Source organism: Pinus tabuliformis, chromosome 3_1 (assembly GCF_031772625.1).
Source record: "Pinus tabuliformis cultivar Carrire ecotype Pingquan chromosome 3_1, CPIR1, whole genome shotgun sequence".
NCBI lineage: Eukaryota > Viridiplantae > Streptophyta > Pinopsida > Pinales > Pinaceae > Pinus > Pinus tabuliformis.
In genome coordinates this window covers 756,241,974-756,255,681 of record NC_142301.1, presented here as the reverse complement: position 1 = coordinate 756,255,681, position 13,708 = coordinate 756,241,974, and the positions used below count along the sequence as shown (strand labels likewise).

Below are 13,708 nucleotides of genomic sequence, written 5' to 3'. Positions count from 1 at the left end.
TTGTCCATAAGAGATCTACACACTGCCTTATCTAAGCCCTAAAGGAGATAACCTAACTCACTGTTCTAGGCCGCAGTGAACAAGGGGTTCATCTACAACAAAAGGAGGATGTATATACTGCGTTGTAAGGAAAGGTGATTGTGTAATAATAAGGCTGATTGGAAGACATTACTGTCATGATGCTATAGATGATAAGCGTGTTAAGGACTGTCTTGGCATATTGGTCATGAGCTTGATTTGAAGGGTTGCTACAGCTAGTTGCTTTGCTAGGCTGCAAGCCATAACAAGCAACTAAGTCTGTCTGATGACAGTAGTGCAATATATACCATAGTGATGATGGACAATATATTTAGATGCAACATGAATAATGAATGCATTGATGAATGCAGTGACTGTTATGGACAACTTGGTGCAGTACGGTGCAACACAATGAATGTAGTCTGGTGCAACACAATGGTACAACATGATGATGATGTGCATGGACGTATAGCGGCAACACGATGCATTGTGACAACTTGTTGATGATGGGCACAACATGATGATGAGGTACTACTCATTGATGGGAGAAACATAGTGATGAGAGCAGCTCAATGATTGGATGCAACATAGTGTCAGGTGCAGCATGATGATGAGGTGCAACACAGTGATGAATGCAACATGGTGATGGAGTCACCTTGGAAGATCAGTTGAAGCAATATGCCTTCACTTGAGATCAGATCAACTACCTCATTATATTATCTTCATGGTGAAGATCTCTGCTCTTATTTTGATAAGTCAAAATGTTGACCTCTGATGTATATGTACTATCTCTCTCTGTTGAACTATTGAAGAACTTAAGAAGAATTGATCAAAGGTTTCCCCACATTAGGGTTTGTCCCTGGCTGGTGCCACATCTTGTGTCCTCGTCTTGGCTTGTTTTCTGTGATTTATGTTTATGTTCTATTTGCATTTTACTATCATGCTAAATGTGATTGCTAATTTGGAATTGACATTGAGCTAATATGGAAAATTGAAGTGAATTTTCTCTCAGCATAGAACATACCCAAAATTAACAATAGGTCCTTCTTTTTCTTTTTCTCCCCTTGTAAACCTTGTCCCTAAGTGGGAACCTCTGATGCAAGGGCCACATTGTCTTCTCCTTCACACCTTTCGAACCCTTGTTGCTTCCTCCGCTGATAGAGGTCTGCACAAGTGCACACCTCATTTCCTCCTGTTGCAGGTTTGACCACATCTTGTCCCACCTAGGTAGAGTATCTCGACCCAAGATACCTTGGACGAAGTTCTCCCAATCCTCTGAGATATTGTTCAGTGCCAAATGCACCAACTCTATATCTGGAGGCGCTTCTCCTGTGCTTGCAAGCTGGTCCCAAATTTCCTGAATTCTCCTTTGTGCATCTTAATGTTCCTCAACTTTTCTTTCAATATTATCTTCCGCTGCTTGAAAAAATTCTGGTATAGTTGTGCGAGAGCATCCCACATCTCCTTGGTAGTGTTCTTGCCAGGTACATGTTGGACTATATGGTCGCAGACTCCGTCCAAGGTCATTTGCTACGCCTTAGTCATCTCCTTCTTGAATTCCTTCAACGGATTTGCATTAGTAGGTTCTGCCACAACATTCTCTGCATAGATTTTTAGGACAAATTTATCTAGTAGGAATAACATCCTAACCTTCCAGATGACATCGTTGAAGGCTCCCTCCAACCTATCTTGATCCCTATGCCCAGTTGTGGCCATCTTTGCTAAAACTCAAAATTGTGATGAAAATCTTCCTCTATGTGTGCACTTCCTCTTCCACTCGACGTTGGTTTTTCACTAGCAACTGCTACAAAACTCTTCTGCGCCCAAACAAGGAATCTGCCCAGCGAAAATACTAAGTTGTTGCTCCATTTGCTTGTTGGAATCACTCAATCTTGCAAGCCAATTTTTTTTGCAACCTTGCACTGAAAAAATCGAGCTGATCAACAATTCGCATTGCATGGCTAGGCACCGTACAACGCCCAGAAAATTCGTCTACCTGCTCCCTCTAAATAGCGGATTTTCTTCTTCTGCTTCCAAGCTTCCCCATCTGATAAAAAATGCTCTGATACCATGTGAAAATTTCACTACTGAAATTTTGTTGCAACAACTATAATTATTTCTTCTATCTGTAAATTAATTTAGCAGTTTATTGCTACGACAACAACGGATTAATCACATTGCGATCTTCCCAAATAAAAATACTGCGGAAGATAAATTGGAAACTGAGAAAATATTGGTACACACAAAAAGATATAACACCATTATTTTTGGACAAAAGTCCCCGAAAAAGCCCAATGTGGGAAAACCGGTGCAACAACTGAGGGTTTTTATTATTAAGTAGTAGTGAGAAAATTTTGAGTATAATAAATATCGCCAAACTGGCGAATCTATCCAAGAGAAATATTGACAAAAATTTACTGAGGGATTTTACCCTCTTTCTGAGCAATCTTGACACTGTCTGACCTTCGAAAATCTAGCTGTCCAAGTTATTTGTGTAGGCCCCGCGTCACCCTAGCAATGGCTGCTACATGCATTGACTGAAAAAACTAGCAATCTAGCTGTCTTGCTTGTTGTTGATTGGGAAAATGCTTCTCCGACCCTCTGGAACTGAAAACATCTTCCTCTTCAGTTGGATCGAACTGCTCTTTTGAAGCAACTGCGCAGTCCCTATGTTGCTTCCTGGAGAAAATCTTGGCCTCCTCTTTCTAACTCTCTGAAACTGGAAAACTTCCTCTAGACTCACTGTCTCTGCCTCTTTGTCTCTTCTTCCTTTCTTTGTCTCGAACTCTTTCGACAGAGTGTTGCTGCTCTCTGGAAAGTCGAACTGCCCAAGGAAATTGAACTCAAGTGTGTTCCTCCAGCTACCTATTGACTTCTTCTTATAACCTCCAGTCTATGTCACACGGTTCAAGTTCGAATTCGAGTTCGAAAACGATTAAGTTCGATTCGAATTCAAATTTTCCGATCAGGTTCGAATGAGGTTCGGCATTAGGTTCGACTATACATATTTTTCAATATATATATTTATACATATATCTATATATGACAAATAATAGAAAATTCAAAATCGATCCATAAACACATGAATACAAATTCTTATTAGTAAACATACATGAATAATGTAATCATTCTAACATCTAGTTAAATGTAAACATACACAATAGTAGTTTGCAAAAAGAAATGACATAATTTTCAGTCTTCAAAATTTAAATGAATGTCAAATACTAGTAATTTTTAAAAAAATCACATAATCAAAACATGATCAAAATTTAAACATACACATCATTGTATACATATTTTTCAATATATATATATATATTTATACATATATCTATATATGACAAAATAATAGAAAATTCAAAATCGATCCATAAACACATGAATACAAATTCTTATTAGTAAACATACTTGAATAATGTAATCATTCTAACATCTAGTTAAATGTAAACATAAACATACACAATAGTAGTTTGCAAAAAGAAATGACATAATTTTCAGTCTTCAAAATTTAAATGAATGTCAAGTACTAGTAATTTTTAAAAAAATCACATAATCAAAACATGATGAAAATTTAAACATACACATCATTGTAGGACATCTTCAAATTTCAAAATTTTAAATATCATCAAAGTCATAATATCATCAAAGTCATCAACACATGGAATTCCATCATTTGGCTCATCTAGTGAGTCATCATCAATGCTAATATAATAAGGAAGTCATAAAGACCATTGCCAAATAGTTATAATCCATAAAATGGGAAGAATGGGAAGAAAATGAAATAAACTTTACAATATGCGCTAAGCCATAAAATAAGGTCATAAAACACAGACAAAGTCCACATGAGGAATTTTAGCATGTCGAATTTCACATAGACAACCGACCAGTTCAAGGGAGAATTTCACTACACACCTCTTTCATACTCGCACTAGAGAACTCGTATTAAAAGACTATTTTTCTCTCTTTTAATGCGCACAATAAAAGTATATATTCAAATCTTTTATTTATTAAAAAGATTGTAATTGTACGTACCAACTCCATATAAAGCATGAAAAAAATTATACATCTGTTATATCATATCAATATTCAAAAACTCTTATTAAAAATATAATTTTTCTCATTCTTTATATATAACAAAATCAGTCATCTCCTCTATAGTAAAATGATATAAAATAGATTAAACAAAAATCAACGTTTAATAATTTATATATTATCAGTAAAAAATTGTAATACCGACTTATCTTATTCCTAATGATTTGTATTATATGCAACATTATTATGAAACAAAAAAACAAAAAAAAACATGCATCCATCTTTCTCTAGGATCGGATGTTTCCATCTTATTTTTCCAAAATCCATGGACAATTAAAATAACCTATATTCAATTGAACAATAGAAAACTCAATGATTTACATTATTAGTGCTTTCCATAATACATTATGTCTTTTTCGTATAATGCTTGTACATATTAAAACGTCATGGAAAATGTCATCTTCATTCTTGTCTTACCTTTAGCAACTCTTCAAACCGACATGGCGTACCACATTTCTCAAAATTTTCTGGAGGGTGAGCTGCATCACTATATTTCCAGATATTTTGGAAAGATGAACTGCGTAATTATATTTCTTGAATTTTCAGGAAGGCGAACTACATTACCTGCACTAAATTTACCAAATTTTCTTCTAAAACTGTCAAGAAAACTGCCGAAATTCAAAAAATTCGTTTAAGTTCGCGATTAGGTTCGATGGAGTTCGATGAGGTTCGAGTTTGACTTGAGGTTCGACTTTCAGGTTCGTCGAACCTGAACGAACTTCAAATTTTTTTTACAGGTTCGCCGAATTTCGAACCTGAAGCTTCAGGTTCGCCGAACCCTGTGACATAGCCTCCAGTTATGACTCCAACGACCAAGATTAAAACTTAATCAAGGGCCGAGATTATTTCTTTGTTGATTTGTGTGAGTTTCTAGATGGTTCACACCTTTCCCAATTAATTCCTATTAATTAAACTTTTTTCTTAAGTTAGAGTTAGGAAATTTTTAATTATGGTCAATTAATTTAATTGAGCCATACCCTAGGTGGAATTTCCAGAAATGATTTTTGGGTTTTGGAGAACTCTCGTGTTTTAGTCTCTCCACAAAGTTTTGAGATTGGAACATCTCCGATGGTACAAAAGCTATCAAGCTGCCTTCAGAGTTTTGGCCATCGTCTTCGAAAAATTCCTTCTGCTAGCAACATTCTTGACTTGGTTCATATGAATTATACAGAAATATCTTTATTGTTGCATGGTCAACTCCTGCCCATAAAGGACATCAAACCTTCCCAAGGTTCAGACTTCACATATAGTAGACATTTTGCACAGATTGTTACATAAAATTCTTTTGTATAGATAATACTTAAGGAGTATGAGCCTCAGGGATCTTATCCCTCAATTACAAATAATATTCTACAGGGATTTTGATCCTACTAGGTCTTGACCTAGTCACTTAATAAGAGGTTGCTTACTAATTCATTAGGTCTCGGCCTAGTTTCTCCAAATATATTTGCCCTCAAACACAAAACTGGGTCAAGTTCACCAGCTTGGATGCCCTGTCCTTCACATTTACCAATTTGGACTTGATTGTAAAGTTTAAACAAGATGAAGTTCAAATTTCTTCCCATTTGAATTTTATTGCCCTTTTTGATCCTGTGGATCATTCGTTTTAAAGATCTACACTTGTGATGTCAAATCCTTGTCATCTTTTTTGAACTCAGATGGGAATTAGGAGATCTTTCAATCCCACAAAGATGCATAAAAGAAGTTATTCCACAGGAAAAATAAGGCTCGATCTTGAGCATGTTTAACAAGTATAGTTTCAAGAATAAGCTCATAAATTAGACTTGTAGACCTCGAATCAGTTGAAGACTTCGGACTTGTTCCACAAGAAGAGATATCTTCGGCTGTTGCATATATATAGGCTGATGTACTATATTTAGAATCTTAGATCTTGCAATAGACTTCAGAAGTTTGGAGCAACCACAAAATTTCGAGCCACAAAGAACTTTGCAAATATCTCAGACATTCGATCTTCTCATATTACTAGAGCGAGGTCTAGAGATGATAATAATCTTATATTATTGGCCTTCAAGAATTCTTCCTTAAGGTTTCGGTCTAGAGTGAGATAACAAAGATTGTTAATCTTTCGATACACTGGTTAAAAGATTATGGCCTGATTCAAATATAGAGGCGTTTCCAGCAAATATTCAGAAAACTCGTCCAATAGTGCTTCTTTCGAAACTCGGATGATATAGAGAAAGCTTGTATACTGAGAGCTGATCCATAGATGTAGACTTCACTGCTTTTATGATATTGGCTTCTATAATAGTGCTCTTGTTCTTACCCTAGCTCTGATACCATGTTAGAATTCCAGTGATAATTGAATTCTTTAACATGATAATTACTTGTGAGCATTATTATTAGTTCTTTTTTCTTAGTTGGTTAATCTTCTCCTTCAAGTAATTACCAAACATTAATCATAGTGTACAAGAGAAAAAGGTCTTGAGATTAGGCCAGAGGCAAGGACAAAACCCCACCAAGAGGAAAACCCATCAATCCTTTCCTTATAGAGTTAAGAGAAATCCGAGTCAAATACATATACTTCAGTAACTAGTTCCTTCCATTGCCAAGTCAGTCCTCCATCAGACAATATTTATCTTCATGAAATCCTTCTTATATCTGTCCATAAATCAGCCCACATATCTGTCCATAACCACCTGCTTAGGTCACCACATAAGTTCGCTTATTGTCATAGGGATACACCACAGGGAACCTGAATTTCATCACAGAAATACACCAGAAGGAAGCCCAAATTTCATCACAGAAATATACCACAGGGGAGCCTAGATCCACAGTCCGAAAATCACAGAGACACGTGAGTTCCACAATTCGAGAATCACAGAGAAATGCATGTTCAACAGCTCGTCCAAATCACTGAAAAATAGTCCGAATTTCTTCTATTACAGATGAACAAATTCCACTACAGAAGTCCACAATTTTCTTCTCAAATGGATGAGCACGCTGGCCTATATATAGTTGTTCTCACATCTGAAAGGGTGCCTCATAGGGCAGAGCCGACCTATCCCTTAGGAGGGCCGACTTGGCAAACATGGAGGACAAATATCACTTACAAAATTTAAATTTTCTTTTCTTTCAATTGTCCAAATGGGACATAATGCAATCAATTTTTGTTTTTGACAAATAAATGATTTCTTCATGTAATTATGAAGACCTAACCTACTTACAATTTCCGACACCTCAAACCCTGGGCTATAAGTACTCTTGATAGGTTTCTTGAAGAGAATGCTATTCCTTGTGTCATTGGATTGAGCCTTGTCCTAAGTCTAAGTGCCCTTGAGCTTATTGCAACTGTCACCTTCGAACTATTTCCTTAGGATATCTATTAGGTGACCAATACCTATGTCTAGTTCTTGACTTGTGAGCCCTCTCACAAGACCTGCTAAATTTTGAGGCACTAGGACCTTCAAGAGGAGATCCTTGTTTTGGAGAGGATTACTTCTTTTGCAATGGAAGTGGGATCAAGGATAGACTAAAAATGCTTAGGATCAGTTAGCAACAAGGAGGTGGAATTCCTGAGTGGTTGAGAAGATTTGGGTTGAGATTCAAACATCGTTTCTTCCTTTCCCAAAAGGGAAAAAGATGGAAGCAAGATAGACAGGCATGGGGATCTTATCAACAAACATTCTCGAGCTCTCTTGTGCTCCACATCTACAATCTCCATTCCTGCTATCTTCTCAAAGGGGAGAGCCTCTAGGCTTACCTTCTTGTGTTGGGCCTGAATCTGCTGGAGGGGACTAAGGATCCTTCACCTTCCATAATATTTTAAAAGGTGGTCGTATATGTCAAAGCTTTGTATAAGGCTCTTAAGTGTTACCTACCTCGCGGCATTCGTAACTCCTGAAAGGAATACACTAGTAATCAATTCTGTGTCCAGGGGAAGCTTCCTTTAATGAGCTCAATTACTTCCAGAAGGCCCTCCCTCAGGTCAACCTCCACCTGCACCCAAGCCCATCTTTGATTAGGTCTGATGTTCCATTCCTTCTTGAGTCAAATGAACCTGCCAACCTTGTTCCCAATCAACTCCTGGATCTTCTCATGCCAAAAAACTAATAGGAGCCCCAAAAGAGTTATGCATACATGCATTGTTGTTATAGGCTCCTAACGAGGTTCAAAATTGACCTTCTCCTTCAATAATTTTTAAAGGGGGTTGCATATATGAAAGCTTTGTATAAGGCTCTCGAGTGTTACCAACCTCGTGACATTTATAACACCTGAAAGGAATATGCCAATAATCAATTCTTTGTGTCCAAGCAAAGCTTCTATTAACGGGCTCAATTTCTTCTAGAATGCCCTCCCTCAGGTCAACCTCCATTTGCACCTAAGCCCATCTTCAATCAGGGTTGGTGCTCCAGTCCTTTTTAGTCAAATGAACCTGCCAACCTTGATCTTCCAATCCTTCTTGAGTCAAATGTTCCCGATCAACTCCTAGATCTTCTCATGCCCAAAAACTAACAAGATCCCCGAAAGAGTTATTCATACATGCATTGTTGTTACAGGCTCTTGACATGGTTCAAAACTGACTCCCGATTCCTTGAGGGACAAACTTGAGTGACCCTGACTCCAATCCCGCTTTAGGATAGTTCTCAAGTCATCACTCAACTTGAAGATGAAACTGATATAGCCCTTTGCTAATAGGTGAACTCTGGGTGATAGCCTAACACCGAAACCCAAGTGGCTTCCAACCATTGTTTCAACAGCTTTCGATGTACCGTCTTCCCATAGAACTGCCTGACATCTGTTTGTTTCAGTAATTCTGGAATATTTTCCACCATAATGTTTTCGCCACATATACACCGAGGTTCTTTTCTCTTTTTCTTTTTCTTGCGGGGGATTTTACAGGTGGAAGAGTTTCCGGAGCATTTCCTGGGTTGGGCAAAGGATTTGCACTAGGAGGCAAAGAAGGATTGAAATTAGATAGGTCTTATGAATGACCCCACACAGAATGAGCTTGAACGCTTAGCTAAGAATCCTTGCACGGGAGACAAGCTTGCTGAACCTTCCTACCACATTGCAGGGTGTTAAGGCTACCAGATCCCAATGAATTATGATTTCTCTAGAGATTGCCCCCTGCCATCACGCTGCAGATTAATAAAGTCTGTAATAGAGCAGAAGATAGGGGAGGATCCGGATCATTCTCTTTGTAATCCACTTCATCTACCTCTATAAAGGCCATGTACTGGTGAACGGGAAGCAGAGGCACAACGCTCGCTGCCAGGGAAAGCTTCAGCCCGGAACACCCTGAAAAACCCTATATATATTACATTATTTTATATTTTTTACCTTATAGTAATAAAAGGCCTTTGTCAACTTTTTATTTTTAGAGATTTTAATTTTTCATTTTGGTCAATAAGTATTGCTCATATTTCACGTCTCAGCCACACTCGTGGTGCAATTCAACCAAGGCACAAATCTCTCGGTGCTTAAGAGCTCCAGATTGATTTATTTTATAATTATTCTTTTTATGTTATTTTTATAATTTATGGCCCTTTTCAAAATTTTTCCTTCAAGGATCTTAATCTTTATCATTTTAGTTTATTAGTATTACATTGCATTTGGGCTACTTGCAACACCTAGTTTCTTTCAATGAAATTACTTATAAATTTTATTCCTTTAAATAAAGGACAGGGCATTTACTCACCAACATCTAGACATTCTGTCTAATGGAACTTTTATATATACACACACTAAAAAATAAAAATAAAAGACTTAGTTTTTTTTACTTTTATTATCAGTTTTTTTTTTCATTATTATGGATTTCAACTTTTTCTTTTTGATCTATTAACATGTGACCCATGTTACACATCTCATTCACACTCATCTTGGCGCAGTTATATTTTCTTATTATAATTTGGTCAATATTTTATGAATCTCATATTTTTTTTTTCCAATTTAAAGTTTTAAAGTGTGACAGATGTGATACATCTACCTGGGTAGATGCAGTTGGCTACTGTATGTGCGATAATATTTGATGGCCTCACTGTCCTTACTTTTTGTTATAGGTTTTTTCGTGAACGTTTGATTATATTTGAAATCCATTTAGCTCAGGCAAAGATAATTTCATCCTCATGTTCTACGATATATTAGATATGAATGGGGGGCAATCTGTTTACAATGACTAATTGTGGTTTTCCCTGCTAACAGAAACTGGATGATAATGATGATGGCTTGTATATGAACTCTTCATGGGCAAACCCAAAAGCTCTGAAGTCTCAGTTTCAAGGCTTGCCTGTAATACGACATGGATAGAGCCTTCTGGAAGCTAAACGAGCTGTGGACATGTGGGGCTTGACAATAACTTCATCTTAAGTCTATAGATTTAGAGTCCAACCATTTTATCCTATGGTGCATAGGTGGTCCAAGCTTTTGTTAACACATGGAGTTTGATCTATCATTGGATTGTAATTTGTAATATATAATTTAAATACCATATAAATGAAGTTATGGGCCGAATTTTTTTTTTTTTTTTTCAAATGAAAAAACACTGGTTTATATAATCTAACAGTACATATTTCTGCAAGATTAATATATAAAACTTTATCTATCAAGACTCTATTAACCATATATTACTATTATAGTCAGTCATGTTCCAGCTATGCCTCAAAGTACATGCCCTATAAAATCATAGCCAAAGTATATCAACACAGAGTGACAGTCAAAATATAATTTTTAGGAGTCTAGGGCAGAGTTATGGATCCCTCCTCTCTAATATGATTACTTATGGGTTGTATTCCAAAGCAGTCTCAAATTCGGGGAAATAGAATCGAATTAGGTTCTTTCCTTGGTCAAGTTGGTGCCCTTTTTGTATCCTCAATGTTGATGAAATGGTTGGCATGATTTACATCTGGGTAAGCATTGAGTAACGCTAAATTGATTAATTGGTTGATGTCCTGTTCCATGAACTTTAATAAAATGGATGACAAGACTGGTTTGTTTCATGCCGGCAACTGTAAAGCAGCATGCAGGAATTCAGTTTATCTCAGAGAGGGTTACTAGATTCATCAATGGGATTGTTTCCATGAAGTTATGTGTAGAGTGATCCGTTTACTGTAGTTTTTTTTTATTTGTCCATTAATGATTTGGTTGCATTAAATCTTTTCCATGATTCGTTACACCTGAATGAATTTGTTTTAGCAAGCCATCTGGCAAGTTATTACGATACGCAATTCAAGAATTTTAAGAAGACTTCATGCACAGCTTAGTGGCTATGGAGATAACGCAGGAGGTGAAAAACTGTGATCTCATTGTCTAGGTCAGAGTCGTATTTGCGGTCAGAATTTAGAATATGGTCAGACATACAAGAAATCATTGAGAGTAAAAATTTCTTCTAGCACTTTCGATGTTGACATGTCCACAAGAAGCCAATGTATTAAGCAAAGAGTCACTCAGCTTGGGTTGCTAGTCAACCAGGAGCTGGTATCACGATGGTTATAGACTATAGTTTGGCTGATATTACTGAATTCTAGTTCTATTGTTTTCTCTTCAATTTGATCACCATTCTTCTACAGAGGTTTTCTCTGTTTGGTGGATATGTTCTCCTGGGTTAGAGTCAGACTATGGTCAAACATGCAAAACATTCCTTCTAGCTCCTAGTTTGACATCTCCGCAAAAAGACAATTTGGTAAGTCAAGAGTCATCAACTTGGGCTGCCACTCAGCTAGGGGCTTGTCTCACTATGGATATGGTTAGGCTGAGATCGTGAATTCCAGTTATACTGTTTTTGCTTTAATTTGATAGCCATTCCTTTAAACAGTTTCTTTTTTGTTTAGTCCGGTATGTTCTTTGGTGATCACCAGAACTTGCGTTGCCCTTGAAAGCAATCTGTAGCCACACATTATGTGGATTTAATCCAGTTTATGTCAAAGAGCATATTCTTTAACTAAATTAGAGTAGGGATGAAAAGGTATGGTGCGAGGAATCAGTTCCATTCAAAGGGACATATGTTATAATTAAATCGAGCACCTTATTTAATAGTCAATTCTCTCTTTTGAATTTTGAATAGGTGCCATCGTCATGATGAATTGGCCCCTTCATCTGAATCATAAGCAAAATATCCTAGTTGTGTCAAACGGATTTTATCTCTGTAATTAAGTTTTTCAAAGTACTTTTCCCAATAACTGCCATAAGAATATTTCTTCGTTCTCTATATCAATATGATTGGAATTTGTTATTTCATCAGTTTCTATGCATGTGCATGTGTATTGGGTGCGTGGGTGGAGGTTGAACTTTGTTTGTTGTTTTGATGATGTGCGGGATATAAATGATCAAGCTACATTTCACTTGAACTAGCACAATATTTTGTAGTAATGTATTCATTGTGAGGGAAGGGACTTATCCTAAGTGATGCATTGCATTATACAACAATTTGTAATTATGATCTTATGTTAATCTATTCAATGATTTATTTATTTAAATATTTTTTTTTCTATGTTTTTTTTAATCTTTATTTTTCTCAATATTATCATTATTTTTTTCTCACTATTATCATTATTTTTGTTGATGAAAAACACATCCTGAAAAAATTCAATGGACATTTCTTCTCATTTCAAGGATGGTACTCAGTGTAAACTGGTTGGTAGTAGTTTCGACAATTTAATTTGGCAGGGACATAGAGGGATGCCTACAATATTCACTGAGGAATTCAGCTCGGGGACTTGAGCTCACGACCCTCCTGCCTATAATTCACAGCATTCAACCGCTCAAACTAACCCACTAGGCTAAAGAGAACTTTTTTCATTATTCATAGACAAACCTTTTCATTATTCATTATTCAGGCTATATATTTAAACCCACTTTTTACTGTTCTTCTGATTTTGTAAGTTTTTACTTTTGGAATTTGTTGATTTTGTAAGTTTTTACTTTTGGAATTTGTTTAATGTATGGTTTTGTTGTTCACTTTCAGGGGCTAGATTTATATCTGTTTTCTAGTGTTTTTGGATCTGTTTTTTTGTGCTTTTGTAATTTTATGAGGGTCAATCTTTAGAGGTTGTTTTAAGGCATGTGATATATGACAAAGTTTTTCTGATTTTGTAAGTTTTGACTTTTGGAATTTGTTTAATGTATGCTTTTGTTGTTCACTATTCAGGGGTTATATTTATATCTGCCTTTTAGTGTTTTTGGATTTTGTTTGTTTGTTTATGTGCTTCTATGATTTTATAAGGTATAAGGGTTGATCTTTAGAAGTTGTTTTAAGGCATGTGATATATGATAGAGTTCTGCATTCCATCTTTAATGACATAGGTAGATCTTTTATATATGGAGTGATGAAACTCAACTGTGCATTAATGCATTTCAAATCCAGGTCAACAATGGGTGAAATAAATTTGAACCTTGCATCTTTATCTTTCTCAATAAGACCAATGGCTTTACAAATTTACCATGGAGGTGATTGCAACATTATATTCCATTATTAATATATATTTGTGTTTTTATCATACAATGTACATCCTTTTGTCTTATGCTATTTGTAAACTTTGCATTAATTTGATAAGGTAGATATTTCTTAAATATATTTTAATATCTCTTACACTTCATATTTACATTTAGAGGAAATATTGTAATATTTGTAGACTTTGAATTT

The 13,708-nt window shown here is 36.0% G+C and overlaps 1 protein-coding gene across 3 annotated transcripts in view; it reads left to right on the top strand.

Moving 5' to 3' along the window:
* Window positions 1–10,613, top strand: part of LOC149189577 (uncharacterized) — a 222,937-nt gene extending 212,324 nt beyond the window's left edge. The window contains exon 7 of one of the 3 annotated variants that reach the window (XR_016256405.1): window positions 10,273–10,352. Coding sequence is in view for 2 of the 3 variants with exons in the window: in XM_089413237.1 (XP_089269363.1) it covers window positions 10,273–10,377 (105 nt within the window). In the remaining variant the exon portion in view is untranslated. Of the gene's footprint in view, window positions 1–10,272 lie in introns of all 3 variants that reach the window. The other 2 variants (XM_089413237.1, XM_089413238.1) reach the window with 2 other exon arrangements.
* The last annotated feature ends 3,095 nt before the right edge of the window (window positions 10,614–13,708 follow it).